This window comes from Panulirus ornatus, chromosome 9 (assembly GCF_036320965.1).
Source record: "Panulirus ornatus isolate Po-2019 chromosome 9, ASM3632096v1, whole genome shotgun sequence".
NCBI classification, from domain to species: domain Eukaryota; kingdom Metazoa; phylum Arthropoda; class Malacostraca; order Decapoda; family Palinuridae; genus Panulirus; species Panulirus ornatus.
Window position 1 is genome coordinate 10,650,110 of NC_092232.1, and position 18,724 is coordinate 10,668,833.

Consider the following 18,724-nt stretch of genomic DNA (forward strand, 5'->3'; position numbering starts at 1 on the left):
GAGAGAGAGGAATGAGAGTAGAGAGAGAGAGAGAGAGAGAGAGAGAGAGAGAGAGAGAGAGAGAGAGAGAGAGAGAGAATGGAAAGAGAGAGAGGAGAGTGGAAAGATAGATAGACAGATAGATAGATAGATAGAGAGAGAGAGAGAGAGAGAGAGAGAGAGAGAGAGAGAGAGAGAGAGAGAGAGAGAGAGAGAGACGGCGGCGGGAGCCACCAAATCCTTAATTTCTGTATCATCACCAAAATGCCTAAAAAAGGTGGAACCATGTGAGGATCTTCTCCTTTTTTTTTTCTATTCCTAACGCCATATGGCTGCGACGTGAAGAGGAGCCAACGGCCATGTCTTTCATACCCAAATGAAGAGCGACCCCAGCAACTATGGGCGTCCTCCAGGCAGTGCAGTGGCAGCAGAGCCGCCCATGGGAATGACTAGGAAAGAAAACGGGGGCCTTACAAAAACCCTAACCTTTCCTACAGGTATAAATGAACCACGCTGGCTGGACACTGTCCGCACGCACAACATACAACAGACCCACCACATTACCAGGAACACACACAGGGTTTTTATACAACAAGCACCACCACACATCATAAACACTGAGGTAAACTAAAAACGTTCAGATAACGCTGCGTGAAAAGGATATTCCACCATGGCTTGGACGCCATTCTTCTTGAAGATGACGATACGCAGGACGTTCCCATACGGCTGGCATATAGTGTGTACCACATCCTGCGAAAGAAAGAGAGACAAAACGTTAATTCACATCGCTAAAGATTATGAAAAATCAGTAAACATACACAAAAATAACACTAAGGATGACATGTTGTACCCCCAATGATAAAGTCAACTTTCAACACCCCCCCCCAAAAAAAAATAATAATAAATGATAATCAACTTTATGGAAAGCTTCTCTAAAAATATTTCAACTATCAGGGCTATGATAAATATGCAAGACACAGAGGTTCCTAATATCTATCACACCACACACACACACACAATGTATATATACATACATACGGTATTAAATCATATATAGATCACAGCTTGAACTAAACCACACACAATGGTGGCCAGACGTAAGAAGAGGAGGAGGAGGAGGAGGAGGAGGAGGAGGAGGAGGAGGAGGAGAGGAGCCTCCTCGCGAGTGACAGTAAGCGATGGCACGGAGGCGACTATTCTGGCCCAATCCCCGCCATCTTAATGAGCTAACTTCATGACCTCGAGAGGATGGCCAAGTGGCTCACATCCTCCAAAAGCCTTCAGTGTGTGTGTGTGTGTGTGTGTGTGTGTGTGTGTGTGTGTGTGTGTGATGACTTAAGTGTGTTGCGGGGACAGAGTTTTTGCATTCAAGTGTTGCCCCGTCTCCTTAACCCTGTTTGTGTGTACCAATGTCTTTTTAACTCCTATGTATGCATCTATTCTATCGACCTGCCCCTGGGGTTGGGAGGATGAAAAGCTGGGTGGATTGTGGACCGGCTGCCATAACCAGGATTCGATACGTGGGTTTGATCCCAATCGGCCCGTGCATGCTTGAGGGTTAGCAAGAAACGCTGACCACTACACCACGGAGGTCTCCGTGCGTTGTGTGCGTTACACGTCACTTTTATCACCAGTTGCCATCCATCCTACCCAACACCTGGCCCTGAAATATTAATAACAGACCCGTCTTTGAAGGCACTGCTGGACCCAAAGTCAAGCGCCCGTGCCGGGCATAATGACCTGTCACTGTCGCAAAGCATTAAAACCGACGGCAATAGTGTGTGTGTGTGTGTGTGTGTGTGTGTGTGTGTGTGTGTGTGTGTGTGTGTGTGTGTGTCCTCAAGAGAGAGAGAGAGAGAGAGACCCACACTGACGACTGAAGCCCTTAGGGGCACCAGCCGTTCACCCGACCCGACACTTATTGGACACGATCCGTGCATTCTTCTCACCCGTGCTATGCGCAACAAGGTTTCAAGTCCCCAACCCAACCTTTGCTACACCTGGGATGCATCCGATTGCGCCAGCCTGGATGATCGTACGAGTCACAACTGGCGTGGACCCTTCAATATGAGACTGGTCATACGAGAGGCGGAGTCGACGGTAATGGTGAGATAAAAGGATCCCATCCACAATGTTTACCGTATCCACTTACTATAAAGCATGGTAAGGTACGCGCACGCGCTCGTCGCCTCAATCTGAGCCCACGGTTTTTCATACATAATACTGTACTCTCACCTTGCATACGAAAGTCATACTGCACAATATGTATAATTATATACACACTTCTTAGAACAGGTAAATACAAAAAAACCCTACAAACCATGAAAAAAATGACTAGAAATAAGACTACATTGCTGCCACTGTAGTAAATGGTACAAATTAGGAAATACGTATGTACCTACGTTACAGGCATGGCATTACATTCACAAAGACACACTCGGCACCGAGAAAGCATTAACCTGAACACAACAGATCAGTATCAACCACAGTAAACCGACACTTAGACTAATCCACCCTCGCAACTTTCAACTTTCGAAGCTTCTTAACCTGTCAATCAGGAGTGTACATTACGTGTGCCCCGGTACCCTGTATTGGTCTTCAAGGCTCGTCTACTTGAACAACAGTCTCAGACCTGGCGGCATGCGGCTCTTCCTCTGAGCAGTCTACCTATATATTCTGGGCAGTTGTCTGTAGGACTACCGTGATGTACAGAGACTTTGATAAACTGAACACGGGAGTTCTGACACGTCGGTCATCTGTTACGATCCAAGCGAACCTCTGGATGAAGAAGGGAATAAAAAGACTACAGTATTTTCATAAAGAAGTTTTTAATGCCAGTCAAATCGCTACTTCCTCTCGAAGTCTATCGTTAACAAATTGCCCACCGAAATCATTTACCACTTCTGGCAATGAACATGTAACCGGACGACGACCCTACCGTCCACCGTGTGCGCTCCCTCGTCCGGGAAGCGAGACCCACTCGTAAGCTGCCTAAACACGAGAAACCCTCCACACACACACACACACACACACACACACACACACACACACAGAAGAACCCGAGCAGGCCGAGGAGCCACACGCTACATTGTACGACACACAAAGGGCACGTCCTTTCTTCAACCTGGTCAGGAGAAGGGCCAACCCCATACATCAATACCCACGGGTGGGGGGACCGTTGTGATCATGGTAGCGCCGTCGTCTACAAGGGCCGTGCCACTCGTACTCCAAGGGTCAGTCTAGCACGAGAGAGGCGGAGGAGGAGGAGGAGGGTCAACAGGGCGACGGACAGGCCTCCATCCCTCCAACCACAGCAGGCGGCTGCGTCCCATCCCAGAGAAGCACATTACAAAACATGGCGGCGGCAGCTGCAAGGCTACATTATCATCGACATCACCATTACAAGCCGGCCGCCAGCCCATCATCGATTAATACACACCAGGCTGGGCGCACCAACCCTCCTCCTCCGTCTCTCCACCCCCCGCGGCCGGCCCGCGGCTCCCATAATACAACAAACTACTACAATTTGCCACATATTACTCCGGCCGAGCCTCTAGCGCCGCCAACCGCCGGGTCTTCTGGCCCGTAATGAAGATATATCACCCTTGGCAAGAGTTCATCGGCATTAAAACTATATTTATAATATCTTCATTTTAGGCCTTGAACGAGTACGCCATTCCTCCCTGTGCAGTATTATAAATACAGACTCGGAGAGATAAACTGCCAGTTTGCCAGAACAACGTCATAGAACGTGGGATGAAAAGGTCGAGGAAGGAGGAGGAGGAGGAGGAGCAGGCTCCTCGGTGCAGTAACGGCACTCCTGAATAGCTGGTCCTCACAGCCCCTGGAATAATATTCTTATAATCCAATTTCTTTCACAAGATTACCGTACAGCTACTGAGGGAACTAATAACTGAAGTACACAAGGCGGGGTTAATATGTACTTCTGGCTGGGGGTTTGGTTGGTGGGGCGACCTCAGGCAGGTCCTGCCCCTGATCACCACGCTCCAACTTTCCAGCCGAGGCCAACTTTCGTCAACTTCTTGCCTCCCGGGGGCCATTCCAGTCTTTAATGGCCACCTATCTACCGAATCAGTAAAGTAGGCAATTAGTTTGTATTTCCTGCTGAATCATCTCGCCATTTTTTCCTGCATTATAATTGAACGAGTGCGCCGTTGGCGAGGCCGGGAGGGCTTATCTGATCAACATTATATCAGAATTACAGTTCGGAGGGAGGACACACCGCCGGCGGAAGACGACGCGCGACCCTACAAGAAACACCGCTGGTAAAAACCCTCTAACACTATGCACCACAGTCGCTGACCTTCGGGGTTAACACTGGCGAGCGTTTCCAAAAAAAAAATTGAGAGACTTGAAATTACGGTTTCTGTCCGGTAACGCCACCCTTTATGGCAAGAGTTTAAGAGTTCCGACCCTGAGAGAGAGAGAGAGAGAGAGAGAGAGAGAGAGAGAGAGAGAGAGAGAGAGAGAGAGAGAGAGAGAGAGAGAGAGAGAGAGAGAGAGAGAGAGAGGGGAAGAGGAGGGAGGTAGGGAAGGCAGATTGGCAGGGAGAGGGAGCGGCACTAAACATAACGAGCGGGAGGGAGGGAGGGCGGGAGTAGGCTATGCCGGCGGAGGGGAGGGAGGGAGGGAGGGATCGGGGGGTATGGGGGGGGGGGACAGAGCCGCAAGAAGCAGGATGGTGTTATATGCTGATCCTCTGGATATAAAGAACGACAGCTAAAGAGAGAGGTGACGTATATTGGGGAACTTGAACTACTTGAGGGAGAGGGCCAGGGGCCGGCGTGCTACAACACTCGCTCCTGAACTGAGTTTTGTCGCAAGAGGCGAACAATCCAGCACAAGCAATACGACGTCTGCCGGTGAGCTAGCCACAGCTGAGGCTAACAAGATCAATTCCCAGGGTCATTCAGGCAGGGTAACTCCCTCCTCCCCCAAGCAGCAACACGGACGGAGGGGTCGGGGCGGCCGTGACTCCATCCGATGTGGACACAACTTGATCCCGAGGCACCAGGGGCAGAGAGAACAGGTCCTGTATGTCAGGGTGCCAGCACACACGAAAGGCCAGAAGTCGCCTCAAACTTTCCTGCCAGCCCTGGCAAGTGCTTCATCCGGCATGAAAGCTATTCTCAACCTAAATCCGTCCGTACCTCTTCGCTTCATCTTTCCCAATCGCCAGAACCGACGCTCAGATCCAGCCTCCAGTTGCGGTCGCCTACACAGGAGAACGCACAGTTTCGACTGCAAATATTTTTCTAAATAAAGAATGTCAACTGTTCAAATTCGGTAAAGTCCCGTATGGAGAAGGAGGAGGAGGAGACCAATGGAAACTGTTGGTCAAAGATAATCTTTCTTTTCATAAGCTGGCTGGCCTCAACCTAACCCGACCCACTTCATCCAACACTCATAATCGCACATCATGCGTTACACTACAACCCTTTCTTAAAACAGACGATTTTACCATTCCCTGTTGAGACAATCTAAGATTTAAGCCATTACGCAAATCGCATGATGAAAATGTCCACAAACCGGAATGGTAAACGTCCATCCCAGGACTCAACCTCTTGAGGAAGGCCGTACAATATGTGTCGGTCTGACCTCTGACCTGGCCCTTGAGGGCCAGGTTAAAAGTCACAGGGTTAAGCATATAGTCTGTCCTGGATACTGCGCCGTTCAGCGCCACCAGCGATCTGCGTGGTCTGAGCCGTCACGGAGGTGCTTGCTTCATCCTTAGGAAGTTCCCTTGTTACACCCAGGGTGTTCAGTCTAGCTATCAACCAGAGCCACCGGCCTGGCCCCCAACACGGCCGTCGACTGTAGAGTCTGGAGACGGTTCAATCCCATCCCGGGTCGTCGGCAGACAGCAGCTCCCTCCCTCTTCTCGACGCTCATCACGATAGAGAGAAGCTGCTCCACCTTCTGCTTAAAGCTCGTCGCAGGAGAGAGGCTCCGCTTTGCCTGCGGCGGCAACAGAGTCTTGCACCACTCATAATCCAGGTCTCCAAAGCTGCCCTCCGCCACGATGCATCAAAAGCACCTCAGGCAGGATGGATGTTGGCAAAGGATTCCGCATCTTCAGCAGTGTGTGTGTGTGCGCGCGGGCGCGCGAGAGTCCCGTCTGAGAATGTCTTGAACTACAGCAGGAGGAATATCGTAAAAAAAAATAGTTCCAGCTTTCTTGAGCACGTAAATATAAATGGAGGTTTAACCTACAGGGTGATTTGATCTGAGCCGGCATCATCGGCAAGTTTATTGTGCTCCTCCTGCGAGCGGTAGCTCAAAAAAGGATTACAGAGTTCACAAAAGGGTCTTTGTCAGAACCCAGTGGGGGGCTACTCGTTACAAGAAATCGTTACAAAATTGGTTCACTGCAGAAGCCAAGGGAGTCTTTCATACAGCAAATTTTAAAGACGATAAATAAAGGATACAATCATAGAATTTTAAGCATCTTGTTATTAACAATAATGTGTTGCGCCATTTCTCGGAGGGTGGGTTTAGACGCATACCTGAAAAGGCTTTATTTTGTCACACATTGTAAGAGTGTTCAACTTTGTGTCCTAATCACTGGCCAGTAACCTTTTGCAGTTCATATATCTAACATCTCCAGATAGGCTAAAGCGCCGATAGCCTAGCTTTAGTCTTGCGATAAAACCATCTTGTAATCTGGGTGATGCAACTCACGTCATCCATTCTTGCTACGCTCTTGGAATTACTTCAGCACACCACCAACACGTGGAAAAAAAACTAACAACTTGGCAACGCAATAGCCCTGGTTCATTATGAGGAAATTGAGTGGGATGGGATGCAGCAGTGTGTCTTAACACCAAATGGAGTGGGACATAGTGCAGCAGTGCGTTTGTTAACACCAAATGGAGTGGGACATGGTGCAGCAGTGTGCTTGGTAACTCCAAACGGAGTGGGACGGGATGTGCAGTGCTGCTCAGACTCTGACATTTGAGGATGCTGCGCTTAAGGCACTGCAAAGATGAGAGAGAGAGAGAGAGAGAGAGAGAGAGAGAGAGAGAGAGAGAGAGAGAGAGAGAGAGAGAGAGAGAGAGAGAGAGAGAGAGAGAGAGACTTCCTCTGGATAAAGCAAGCATGAATCACTTCTATTACGAACGCTAAACAGTCACAGACCGGGACACAAGTGGAGGAATGGCGAAGCCCTCCTCCAAGGCCAAGGAAGATTAAGTGTTCATTACTTTCATTAGAGGCATTCTTGCCATTTTCTTGTTTGTGGTTTGTTAAGAGGCTTTTCTCGTTCAGATCAGCGTCGGGTGCGTGAGGTCCTGCCTGAATCACATTTCCCCAAGACCTCTCGCCTAAGACCCTCACAATCGTGCTCAAGTCCTCAAAGTCTGCTGACTTGGACGGATGGATATTCCCAACTATACGTCTAGCCTCTCTGTATTACCCTGCGACTTAAATTTGAGTCTGAGGTTTGTGTATATGAAACTACATAGCCTCGTGACTTCTCTGTTAACAATGACTCCTCACGAGAATTATCACGAGTCATGCTCAGCGAAAAAATGCCTTGCTATGCGGTAGGAATCTTATTAAACCCACAGGTTAGGTCGACTCAGTATGGGTGATTACCTCCCATCACACCAGTTACTTTGAAGATGACTGTATATGGTCGCGCAACCATGTCCACTAATCTTACGCGATGGTCTCTGGTTGCTGTGTCTGTGAATCTTGTCTTCCACAGGACTGTGCACTACCGAGATCAAATTAGTCTCAACATAAAACTGTCACCCTTACTCTCCTGTCTTCAACGGTGGTCAAAATTAATGTCTTCTAACCTCCCTGCGTAACTCGTCTCTCTTAAATCTCGTACCATCTTTGCTGCCCTCCTCCGGACCTTCTCTATTAATTCTCTTGTGCTTCTTGAAGTCAGGTGTACTTGTCGGAGAATCTACCCTTCAGAATTCCTCCGTTGTATAAGCGTCATTGGCTTTAAGAGCCAACTACTCTACTCGAGAGAGAGATTCCTCGCTTGTAGAGACAATCCACTTGCACTGGGACAACGCTGGTATACTGGCATATGGCAAGGTTGCTTGCGACGGCCACCACCAGACATATACTTCCTCCCCCTTACACACATTCAGTCTAAGCTACACTGCTCTGAAAACTTCAAACTGGCCCATGGTTCTCATGACTACCCCTCCTCTTCCTCCTCCTATGCAGGGCGTCCAACAAAGCTCGTACCTAAAACTTTCAGCTCCCCTCTTTCACAGTCAGTCTGCTGAAAATGCCTTTCGACGCTGTCACCCTCTTCCCCTTACCAGTGACAGCCGCAACAGAATCAGACACCAGGAGGTACTATAAGACGCGTTTCCTAGCTTCACCGACAAATGAGACAATTCTATCACCCGCCAGTCATCTTGCGACTGGTTTTGAAGGCTGTTCCACAGCACCGCCGCAAACTAAATATAATGACTATCATCAAGATAACAGGTTTACATGTTAATAATTAAGGCCATTTCTGCGTTTATGGATGTCTCGCTCGCAGCAAGACCTCCCGGCCCTTTCCAGGCTTTCTTCCACTACGGGCCGACGGCTTCACCTCCAGCCCACTACCAAGGTTCGTTTACGTAAGGCGTGGCCCTTCCCACAGCCAGCTGTGAATCATGCCGGGCAGGAATGTCTTGGCTGATGGGCCAGGAATGCAAGATGCGTTGCTGACCCTAGTTAGTTAGGGAAGTGGTATATAGTAAATACTGGGCGTTCCTGAGATCCACTGCCCTAGTGTTACAATCACCGGAGGAACTTGGGGCGACGTAACCGCCATCTGAATCACATCAGGACGCGGGTGACGGCCAGACTGTTACCAGTGTCACAGCCGAGTCCAACACTGTAACGTTGAAACTGTCGCTGAAAGTAGCCTGCCATACGATTTACAGCTACTAAGTGCCAGCCGAAACGAGTTTTAAGATTATGGCGGAGGGCAGCTTGTAATGAAGGGAGGAACCGGGCCAGCGGAGGAGAACGTGCTTGGAGAGGGTACCGAGGTGATACGCGGGTCGAGGGTGGCATAGTGCCATCTTGCGACACGGCCCGCCTCCCCCAGTACCTCACGACCACTGTGGTTACCTGGAAAAGAGGAAAGTCACGTGCATCACTCCATGCACAGTCGTGGTGGTGCTCATAATACCCTCCTTTGTGAAACACGACCAAGCTGCTGCAGTCAACAGCGAACATGAACGGAAATACTCTTGAGGGGCCCGGGGAGCGTACGAGTGGAGGAGAGGTCGCTGGTCAGAGGGACGTCGGTAGAGATGACCTGAAGCGGAGGGGCGCGAGGGAGCACCCGGCTCCGGGCGACCCCACCTGGCCAGGTCCTCAATCAGACAATAACCTAGGCAACCGCCGGCGCCGTAGCTCCTCGTCTACCACTACCAGCCTACCCAACTCCTCTAATGCCATAATCTCCCCCGCTCCTACAATAATCCTCCTTAATACCGGAAACGATTCTGGCCGTCCAGCCTTCCTCCTGCAAGTGTAAACACTGCGCCAGGAGGAGAGTGTGTGAGAGAGTAACCATGGCAACCAGCCGCACCAGCAGCAGCACCATGTCGGCGGCGGCGGCGGCCCCGCGTCTTCCCGGCCAGACTCGAGAGGACCAGCCAGGCATGAAGTGTAATTTTCCGGGGCAGTCCCCGACCCCGCGCTCCCTCTCTCTCTCTCACCCGGCTGAGCCGGAGCGCGACAATGCCAGCTTCGGTCGGTCGGTTGGTTGGTCGGGTCCGACTACACGTCATCCGCCACCAGCCTCACTTCACGCCCGCGTCCGTCTCCCGTCTCACACCAGCCACGCAACGCGAGGAGCCAACTTCTCCCACGCTAACTGTCGAACCTGTCAACTTACATCATGATTTTCCAGCCGACGGACCACCGTCACGAGAAGGGAGCAGCAGATGCTGTACATTCTAGGTATGTTAATTAAAAATTTGAAGAAAAAATATATATATTTTCACACCCCATCCATTCTCCGGACAGACGCTCCTATAATTAGCCCCACTTCGATCCCTTATCAGTTCGGGGGCGCATGAAACCTTCCAGCAACCTGAACTGCCAACCCCAGCCAGCCTCCTTGCCACCCTGCCTGCCAATCTCTGCTCGCCCACCACAGCGAGCACACACTCCTCTTAAACCTTACCTTACCTTACGTAAAACCCGACGTCGCTTGCAGGGGGGGTCTTATCCACTCCACTCCACCCCCCCCCCCCTTCCTAACACAAGTCAGTGACCAGGGCTTTACCATACGCACTATCTTATGGTGGCTTCCATTTGGGTTACCTTTCCTTACGGTTTCAGAGGTCGTCTACCTCCACAGCCCGGTCTGGGATTTTACTCTGCCATACCTTCCGTGTTGCGATTACCTTAATTACGCTCCGGGGGGCCTCAAGTAATTACCTTAGCTACCGCATTAAAAAGGAATCTGGATGCTTCTTAAATCAAGATGGCGAGGAGATTGAGAAGGTTTGTAAGTGCGACAAATATGGGAAGATATGAGGAAGGGCATGACAGCAGCACGCCTTATGGATGGCACAGCACACGAGGCTATGGAGCGCGTCACCCCCGTCACTAGTGTGAGGGAGGTGGTCACTCTCGTCACGAGGATAGTGGTAGAGGAGGAGCGGGGGTCGTTGCGTTACCTCCGTCAGGTGACACATCGCATTTAAAAAAGGAAACCTCAACGGCATGATGCTTTTGGAGAACCCAGACGCTGCTGAACCTTGGTGACCTAAGGAGAAACCAGCGAAACAAGGGAAGGTAAGGAAGGGAAAGTCTCGCTGGTGTGGTGCAGTGAGGCAAGGCGTAGGGGAGGATCGACATCTTCGGGGGAACCTGACAGCAACTATCGAAAAGACTTCCCCTGGCTTGGGCTCATGCCCTACGACGCGTGGACCAGATTCGAGCGGGAGACGTCGAGTTGGTTTCGGAATCTGTTCCCACCCCACAGGGCTCTGCTCTGTCTAGGATCAATGTTTACACCGCCCTCGCTCCTCTGATCAGTTAGGCCATTTGAGGCCGAGACTCGTAGTTTTCATCCCATTCTCTCTCTCTCTCTCTCTCTCTCTCCGAACCTGGACACGGTAAAACGAGTTTTATGCAGCACGTTTTTTAATGTTTTCCAATAATGGTTCATAATCTTCCAATGAATGAAGGCAGTGAACTGAAAATTTTTGGGTTCACGTATTTTTTTTTTATTTTTTTTTCATCGATGTTTATGGCATACTGATTTCACGTGCAATTTATTTGTTTTTCCATGCCTGTCAATAGGGATTTTTTTTTTCAAAACCAGATTGGTAACCATGCTTTGAAAAGGGCAAAGGATTTCCCCCACGTATAACATATGGACCTCCCATGTACGCTCTTTAAGGGAGCTGGGTCGAGGTGCACTCAGCCGTTCCCCCGTAGTTCTGGCCTCGGAACCAACTCTGCCAGTGGGGAGGGGAGGGATGTGTATACACATCTAAACGTTATAATTTCGCCCTCACCGTAAGTGGTTGATCCAAGCATCTTCTAACGTTATGATTTCGCCCTCACCGTAAGGGAGTGATCCAAGCATCTTCTAACGTTATGATTTCGCCCTCACCGTAAGGGGTTGATCCAAGCATCGTCAAACGTTATGATTTCGCCCTCAGCGTAAGGGGTTGATCCAAGCATCTTCTAACGTTATGATTTCGCCCTCACCGTAAGGGGATGATTCAAGCACACGCCACAGTACTCTGGCGTAGGGTATGATAATGTTTTTTTGATGTACGTCCATCGTCGGTAATGACCATCTCGTCTTGAAATTTCACAGTAATCCAGCTCGCCATCGCTGAGAAGGCAACGGTTGGTCTTTTTAAACCCGCTAAAAAAAATTTAGGTCAAACTTGTTTACCCGGATATCTTTTTTTTTTTTTTTTTAGAAATATGATGGTATGTTTACTTGGTCCTAATTATGTGCAATTTTCACACGGATCGGGTGAATCATTTACACCAAAGCATTTAACTAATAGTTCCAAGAGGAGCTGATCTACTTTATGGCATCTCCTGGCGAGGATATGAAATCACACTTCATAACCAGACATTAGTAACTTGTATGATATCCTCATTAAAGCAGCAACCCTAATGAATGACGGCATCTCTCACGGCAGGGAGGGTCGAGGATGTGGGTGGGTGAGGGTGTGTGTGGTCGAACATCTTGATGGAGAGGGTTTCAGAGGCCGGGTCGTGATGACCTGTCTGAGGACCGCTGTAGTACTGCTGCTGCTGCTCCTCCTCCTCCTCCTGGGGTTACGCTGCGCCACTTCCATTGATCAGACCTGCTGTGGCCTGGCCTTGCTCTACGACTCGACCGGTGGTCGCTCAACACTAGCTATTGTCCCCGCACGACCTATACCGGTAACACGAGACTCCCCTCTTTCTAGAATCTTTTTCTTTCAACGTTGAAAGCTCCAGTCACGGACTAAGATCCACATCGAGGCCGGGACTTGATTGAAATTCAGAAGGGAAAAAAGAAGAGATCGGGAAAACATTTCCGAATTTTGGAGGTGAAAAACATATTCTTTCAAAATGTGTCAGGTCATCGTTAATTGGGGGAAAAAATTCCAAATCTAATAGGTATAGGGTAAGAAACAGTTGTCAAAACGGCCAACCCCTCAGTTGCCAACATCCAAAGAGTAATCATGTGGGGGGCACACAAGCAGCTAGCTCGCGGGAGCAAAGAGCATAATAATACCCATAAAGGGAGGAAAAATAGCTGAACGTTGTTATAATTCAAAAGCGATACTGAAAAGCCTACCGCCTACTACTACTACCTACCTACCTACGTGAACAGATACACACGCTTAATTCAATGCCAAACACAGTACACCATCTAAATGACTCAGGAGGCCAGACCTTCCAACTTCAAACAGCTCTGCGACTCTGAACAGTATGGAGAGGCGAGGCTTCCCCAGGGTGTTGGCAGTATCAGTATACGAGTGTCGTCATGTATCTTCCCGTTTATCTTCCCCCCCAGCATATGACCGTTAGTCACCCCGGGCAAAAACCCTCCGCCGAACTCCCTCCCCGCCGTTTCTTTTCTTCCCGAGCCGTACGTGGAGCTCAGGTGCTGTCAAGTATCAATATCCTGAGCCGGTGAGGTACCAGTCGTAACTGTCGACCCGCTATCTGCCTGTCACACTTGCCGTCTTTCTTGCCACTCGCTCCTCACGTCCTGTCAAGCAAGAATGTGACCCTCTGCTGCCAAAATACCTGGCCCCAGCGTGAAATAGCCCCTCCCCACGCCACCCCATCACTCCCTTCACTACCACAGAGTGCAACACACCCCACCCACCCACACACACTCGTCTCTCCCACCGCACTGCCACGTTATCCGTGAGCTAAACCCACCACTTCAAGGAATCCTTGTATACGCAATTCTATCATTCTATTAGTTTCACCCTTGCTAATTTGTTCTAACAACAGGATGGAGATAGATTTACCTCTGGTCGTCCAATAATAGCAGTCCACACTGGAGTCTTCAACACTGGTAATACAAGAGAAAACGAAATGGAGAGAGAGAGAGGAGGTGGATATCAGTGCTGGAGCCCCTACCATGATAAGTGTGTGTGTGTGTGTGTGTGTGTGTGTGTGTGTGTGTGTGTGCGGGGTCGTACGGCGTAAGGTACGCTGCTATACGGTGCAGGGAAGGATATAAACAGCACCTGACTCCACCTGCCAACAACCTGGTGGCCGATATTTACATCCCACCCCTTCCCCGTCCCATACCAGCGGACTGATGCCTCAACATCAGTCAATGTAGCAGGACAAGCCAAACCTCATCAGTGCCAAGGTCAACCGCCCGTCACTACTAACCCGCGGCGGTAAAACAAGTGTATACGTACGCAAGTCGGGACTCGTGTGTGTGCAGGCCAGTAGGTGCATGTGAACCTGGCACTGGATCCGGGTCCGCTTATATCCTCTGTAAACCTACCTGTCCTCCCTCCCTCCCTCATAAATCCACTTCGTGCCCCTCTCGCGATCCAGCCTCACACTACCGGTCTAGATACGTCCTTCCCTAAGTTACCCACCTCCTTCCTCCCTCACCCTTGCCCGCACATCTATGTATCATCCATGTACTCTGAACCTCTTCTCCCCAACCCATCCCGATAGACTGCCCTCCTACCACCTGTATCAGCACTAGGTTTATAGATAAACCCAGGCGTACACGCCATCCGTATTATAGTCCTACGCCTCCTCTGTACATACGGGGGGGCCGGGGGAAAACACGGGCGAGAGCACCCGTTGTGCCCGTGTGAGAAAACCGTGGGCCCCAGAGTGGTGGACGAGATGGATGGCTCATCGCTGACCAAGTGCCAAGCTTAGGGACTTGACCCGACTGTCAACACCGACCACACCCTCGCTGGGAAAGCCTTACACTGTCTTCACTAGCCAGGATGACCCTCCACCCCCAACCTCTCTCTCTCTCTCTCTCTCTCTCTCTCTCTCTCTCTCTCTCTCTCTCTCCCGGATGTAATGGTTTAGCGTTCATAAACATCACGAGGGGACGTCCGCCAGCGAAAACTCGGACGGAATCTTAATAAAAATACAAGTGAAGATAGGCAGTAGCGCCCTACTCCAGCACTCTACTGTGTGTGTGTGTTACAATGGCAGAGGTGTAACAATAATACCGTTCACAGATGTCGGGGTAGGCGGGATGTAACGCTAACTAATCGCGCCTACACGAATGGGAAATGCAATGAAGAGGGTGGCGGAAACAAGAGGACAGGGAACAAAACAAAAGCGGAAGAAGCACGGAGTAGGGAAGTGGTGATAAACGAGGGGAGGCCGGTGTGAGATGGAGGAGGAAAGTTTCTCCAGCGAGAGCCGGGGGTAACGTGGACACCCTGCCTGACCCTCAAGTGTCGAGGGTAACGTGGGCACCCTGCCTGCCGCCCCTCACCCCACCTGACCCTCAAGCGTCGAGGGTAACGTGGACACCCTGCCTGTCCCTCGCCTCGCCTGACCCTCAAGCGTCCGGAGTCGAGAGAAATGTGGGTCAGCAGGTGGCGCAGCCCTAGACGTCTCCCTGGAGAGCCTCACGTAGCACATTTATGTCCAACCATCTCGCTGACGTGCGAGAAATGGTCTGCGGACGAGGCCGGTGCTGGGCGGAGCGCCGGCACTGTACCGGCGGACGGCCTTCACTTATGGACATGATGGACATGCGTCCTGACAACACCGCTCGCCACGCTCCTACTCTCAGGCCAACAGAAACTGTGTATCACCAGCCAACACGCCCTCAAATACTCCTTACTTCCAGCACTGATACTTCTACGAGGGAGGGATCAGTATCAACCGGGCTATTATGATTAATGACTACAAAGAATTCATGGAATGAATCACTTTCTACAGCAGCAGCAAACGAAACTAACATACCGCATCCCGCGGCACATACATAGGAAGTAGTTTGGTCTTTTCAACACAGTGCTCAAGGCAAGAGAACTGGGAGGACAACCACGTAACAGGTGAGACAGCAAGATGAATAACGGGGCCGCCGTCTCTGCTGGAGGAGGTGCAGGTGGCCACCACGACGCGAACAGCCGCCTCCCCCCCCCCCTTTTTCCTGCCACACCACACGCCCTCCATTCACTTTCATCTCCTTCCACTGACCGACCCAGCCTTGCACATCCATCATAATCTTTACCTCTTGTTCATAATGGTGGGTCGCTCCATGTTTGGCAACGATAAGCTTTCCCGTTCCTTTGATAAGCGTGTGGCCGGCTACTTACATTACCACAAAGCCCAGCTGCTTAGGTATACAAAAATTTCTGCCTTGTAAGTTCCACATGTCACAGTTTGATCCAAGATAATGCTTTCCCTCTACAGGTGAAGCACTGGACGGTCGGTCTACCAGACATGTGGACTACTAAATCCAAGATAATCCTTTCCCTCTACAGGTGAAACACTGGACAGGCTACCAGACATGTGGACTACTTCACTTTAGGTCGATTCTCGCTGCTCGTCTCTACCTCCTCCTGCCCTACACACACTCCGTCAGCTGATGGTTTCTGGCCAAATCATAATCCAAGTCGAACTTTCTCAAAGTACACCTCTAATGACGCCAGTCTAGCAAGGTGCGCAGAAGTACCGACCTTCGTCATCCAACCCACTCCCTATACGCCATCTCGCAGCGGCACCAATTCCCACAATGGATCGACAGGAGACGAAGTCGTACTATCAATTCATCCTTGATTAGTCAGTCCATCATTTAAACCCGAGTACCGTACGTGCCAACTTTGCTCACCGCGAGAGGAATGTACTAACTGGTTAACGTTTTACCAGGAGACAGGCGGTGGCTACCCGAGAGATGCACGAGGGCAGAGGTCCGTGGCAAACAGCTGTAGGGATCTGGGACCATCATGTTACACCGTAAGCGGATATACTACTCCTCCCCCCCCCCCTTGGCCGGCGCCCAACTCACTATCACCTTCAACCGCTCATCGGCGACAACTTCACCGCCCGTGCACCACCACCACCAACACCCTCGCACAACACATTTGTCTTCATAGTGACCGACATGACACGGTCATCCATCAGAGAATCCCCGAGATCTGGGAGCCGATACACGGGACAGACCAGCAAGGCAGTGATGACCACAAGGATGGATGGATAGACCCGGAGGAGGTGAGGTGTCTGGTTAGAGGAGGGTGAGAGGTGTGTGTGTGTGTGTGTGTGTGTGTGTGTGTGTGTGTGTGTGTGGGGGGGGGGGGGGGAGGAGGAGAGGGGAGGAAGGATGAAACATCTGCAACCACCCATCCTAAGCCACACTTGCCACAACTACCGCAGTCCTCCACCGGCTTTGCGTACAGGATGTGTTCCTCCACCTCATAACACACAACACGGGCTTCTCACCCTCTTCATCCACCAACGTACCAGTAGTATTACCCAAGTTCACCACAACCCACGTCAGACCATCACCGCCGTCGAACCCCCTTCAGCGTGACGGGACGGCCCATCACTACGACCTTACCACACGTAGGTATACCCAGCCCGACCCAGCCCGGCCTGGCGTGACACACGACCTTGTAAGGGTCATCACGACAAAAAAGACCAGGTCATCATGCCTAAGGGTAGTAAAGGTGACATCGTGCTCTGGGGGGGAGGGGTTCGAACCGCCGCCGTGCTCATGGCGGTGTGCTAAACCTCAACCAGGAGGGTTGGCTGACCAACCAAAACATCCAAAAAGAAAATAAATAAATAAAGTAAATAAATAACTGACGGATCAAGCTAAACAGTTGAGGTGACACGACAATCCTCTTGACGGGACGGCCAGCATGCCAAAACAATTACCCAAGCCAAACCGCATACTACCGCACCACGTGAAGATGCACCTGTGGATACACATTATTCTTTTTGTGTGTGTGTGTGTGCACGTCTGAGAGAGAGAGAGAGAGAGAGAGAGAGAGAGAGAGAGAGAGAGAGAGAGAGAGAGAGAGAGAGAGAGAGAGAGAGAGAAACGTGAAGGAAAACGAAGAATAAAGAAAATAAAGGGATGAATAATGAAGGGAAGTGCTCCATCCCCTATAGAAACCCCCCTCCCCCATCACCTGCCCTGACCCGCGCCATACTTGGTCGTCTCCTGTAGTAAAACAAGGGCGATACATCACCCACCCCGCCTCGCCCTCCCGCACCGTCTGGTACGACAGGCATTCCTGGCACCGCCGGCCAGGGGTGGTGGTGAGGTGCGCTCATTACCCCACCTACCCCAGGGAGGGCGACGGTGGTGTCAGTGAAGTCACCGGGCGGCGCTGACGTCGACTCCTTCGCTGTCAGGAGGGTTTACTGACAATTAAATTATTCAGCACGCGTGGACAGATAATGATCGGGCATGTGGTCGACACGCCGCCACCACCTCCACCTCCGCCGCCACCACCAACCCTGGCACACCACACAACTGGCGAGGGGTCCACCCTCCCCTGCTGCCCCACATCAGGCCCGACGGTACGAGCCACACCGAGAACGAGGCTACGATGTCCTATAGGCTTCTAAACCCGACTCTTGTGAGATTGGGGGGGGGGGGGGTGAGGTCAAAGGGCAAAGCCATCGTACCGCAGTGTTCAAAGAAAAAAAAAATACGATACACCATGGGTGGAGAGAGGAGAGAGAGAGAGAGAGAGAGAGAGAGAGAGAGAGAGAGAGAGAGAGAGAGAGAGAGAGAGAGAGAGAGAGAGAATCATTGGCCAGAGGAATTGCGTTCCGTCAAGAGCCATTAAAAGGATGCTGGTCGTGTGGCTAATTGACTCGCTAGATGTGCGCGGGACAGTACAAGCGACAACATCGAGAGAGAGAGAGAGAGAGAGAGAGAGAGAGAGAGAGAGAGAGAGAGAGAGAGAGAGAGAGAGAGAGATGCGGGGGGGGGGGGGAGTTTAAAGCCCTAGTCATCAGACGAGGCGATCAAGGTAAAATGGACCATTATCTCTTGCACAGACTGCCATACCTCGCAATTAGCTCGTCACAACCCCCAGGCTGCAAGACCCGTCTGTACCTAATAATGTTCTCCTCTCAGAAATACGTCACTCGAACATCGCTCCCACCTGGGGCACACGACACGCCCTCGGAGCACAATAGGTTCCTACTGACCCATGTAACTTACCATCATCCAGGTGGCACAATATCATGATCTGTATGATGGGCCACTGGACCCCCTCCAAACAGGGTCACCTTACGTGGTCCCCCACCATAC

The 18,724-nt window shown here is 50.9% G+C and overlaps 1 protein-coding gene across 29 annotated transcripts in view; it reads right to left on the bottom strand.

Annotated features, from left to right (window-relative positions):
• The window catches only part of sm (heterogeneous nuclear ribonucleoprotein L), a 443,801-nt gene that overhangs the window by 74,644 nt on the left and 350,433 nt on the right, over positions 1-18,724 (bottom strand). For all 29 annotated transcript variants that reach the window (XM_071664637.1, XM_071664635.1, XM_071664627.1 and 26 more), the window contains one exon: positions 644-729. In XM_071664637.1, the coding sequence (XP_071520738.1) occupies positions 644-729 (86 nt within the window). The remainder of the gene's footprint in view (positions 1-643; positions 730-18,724) is intronic.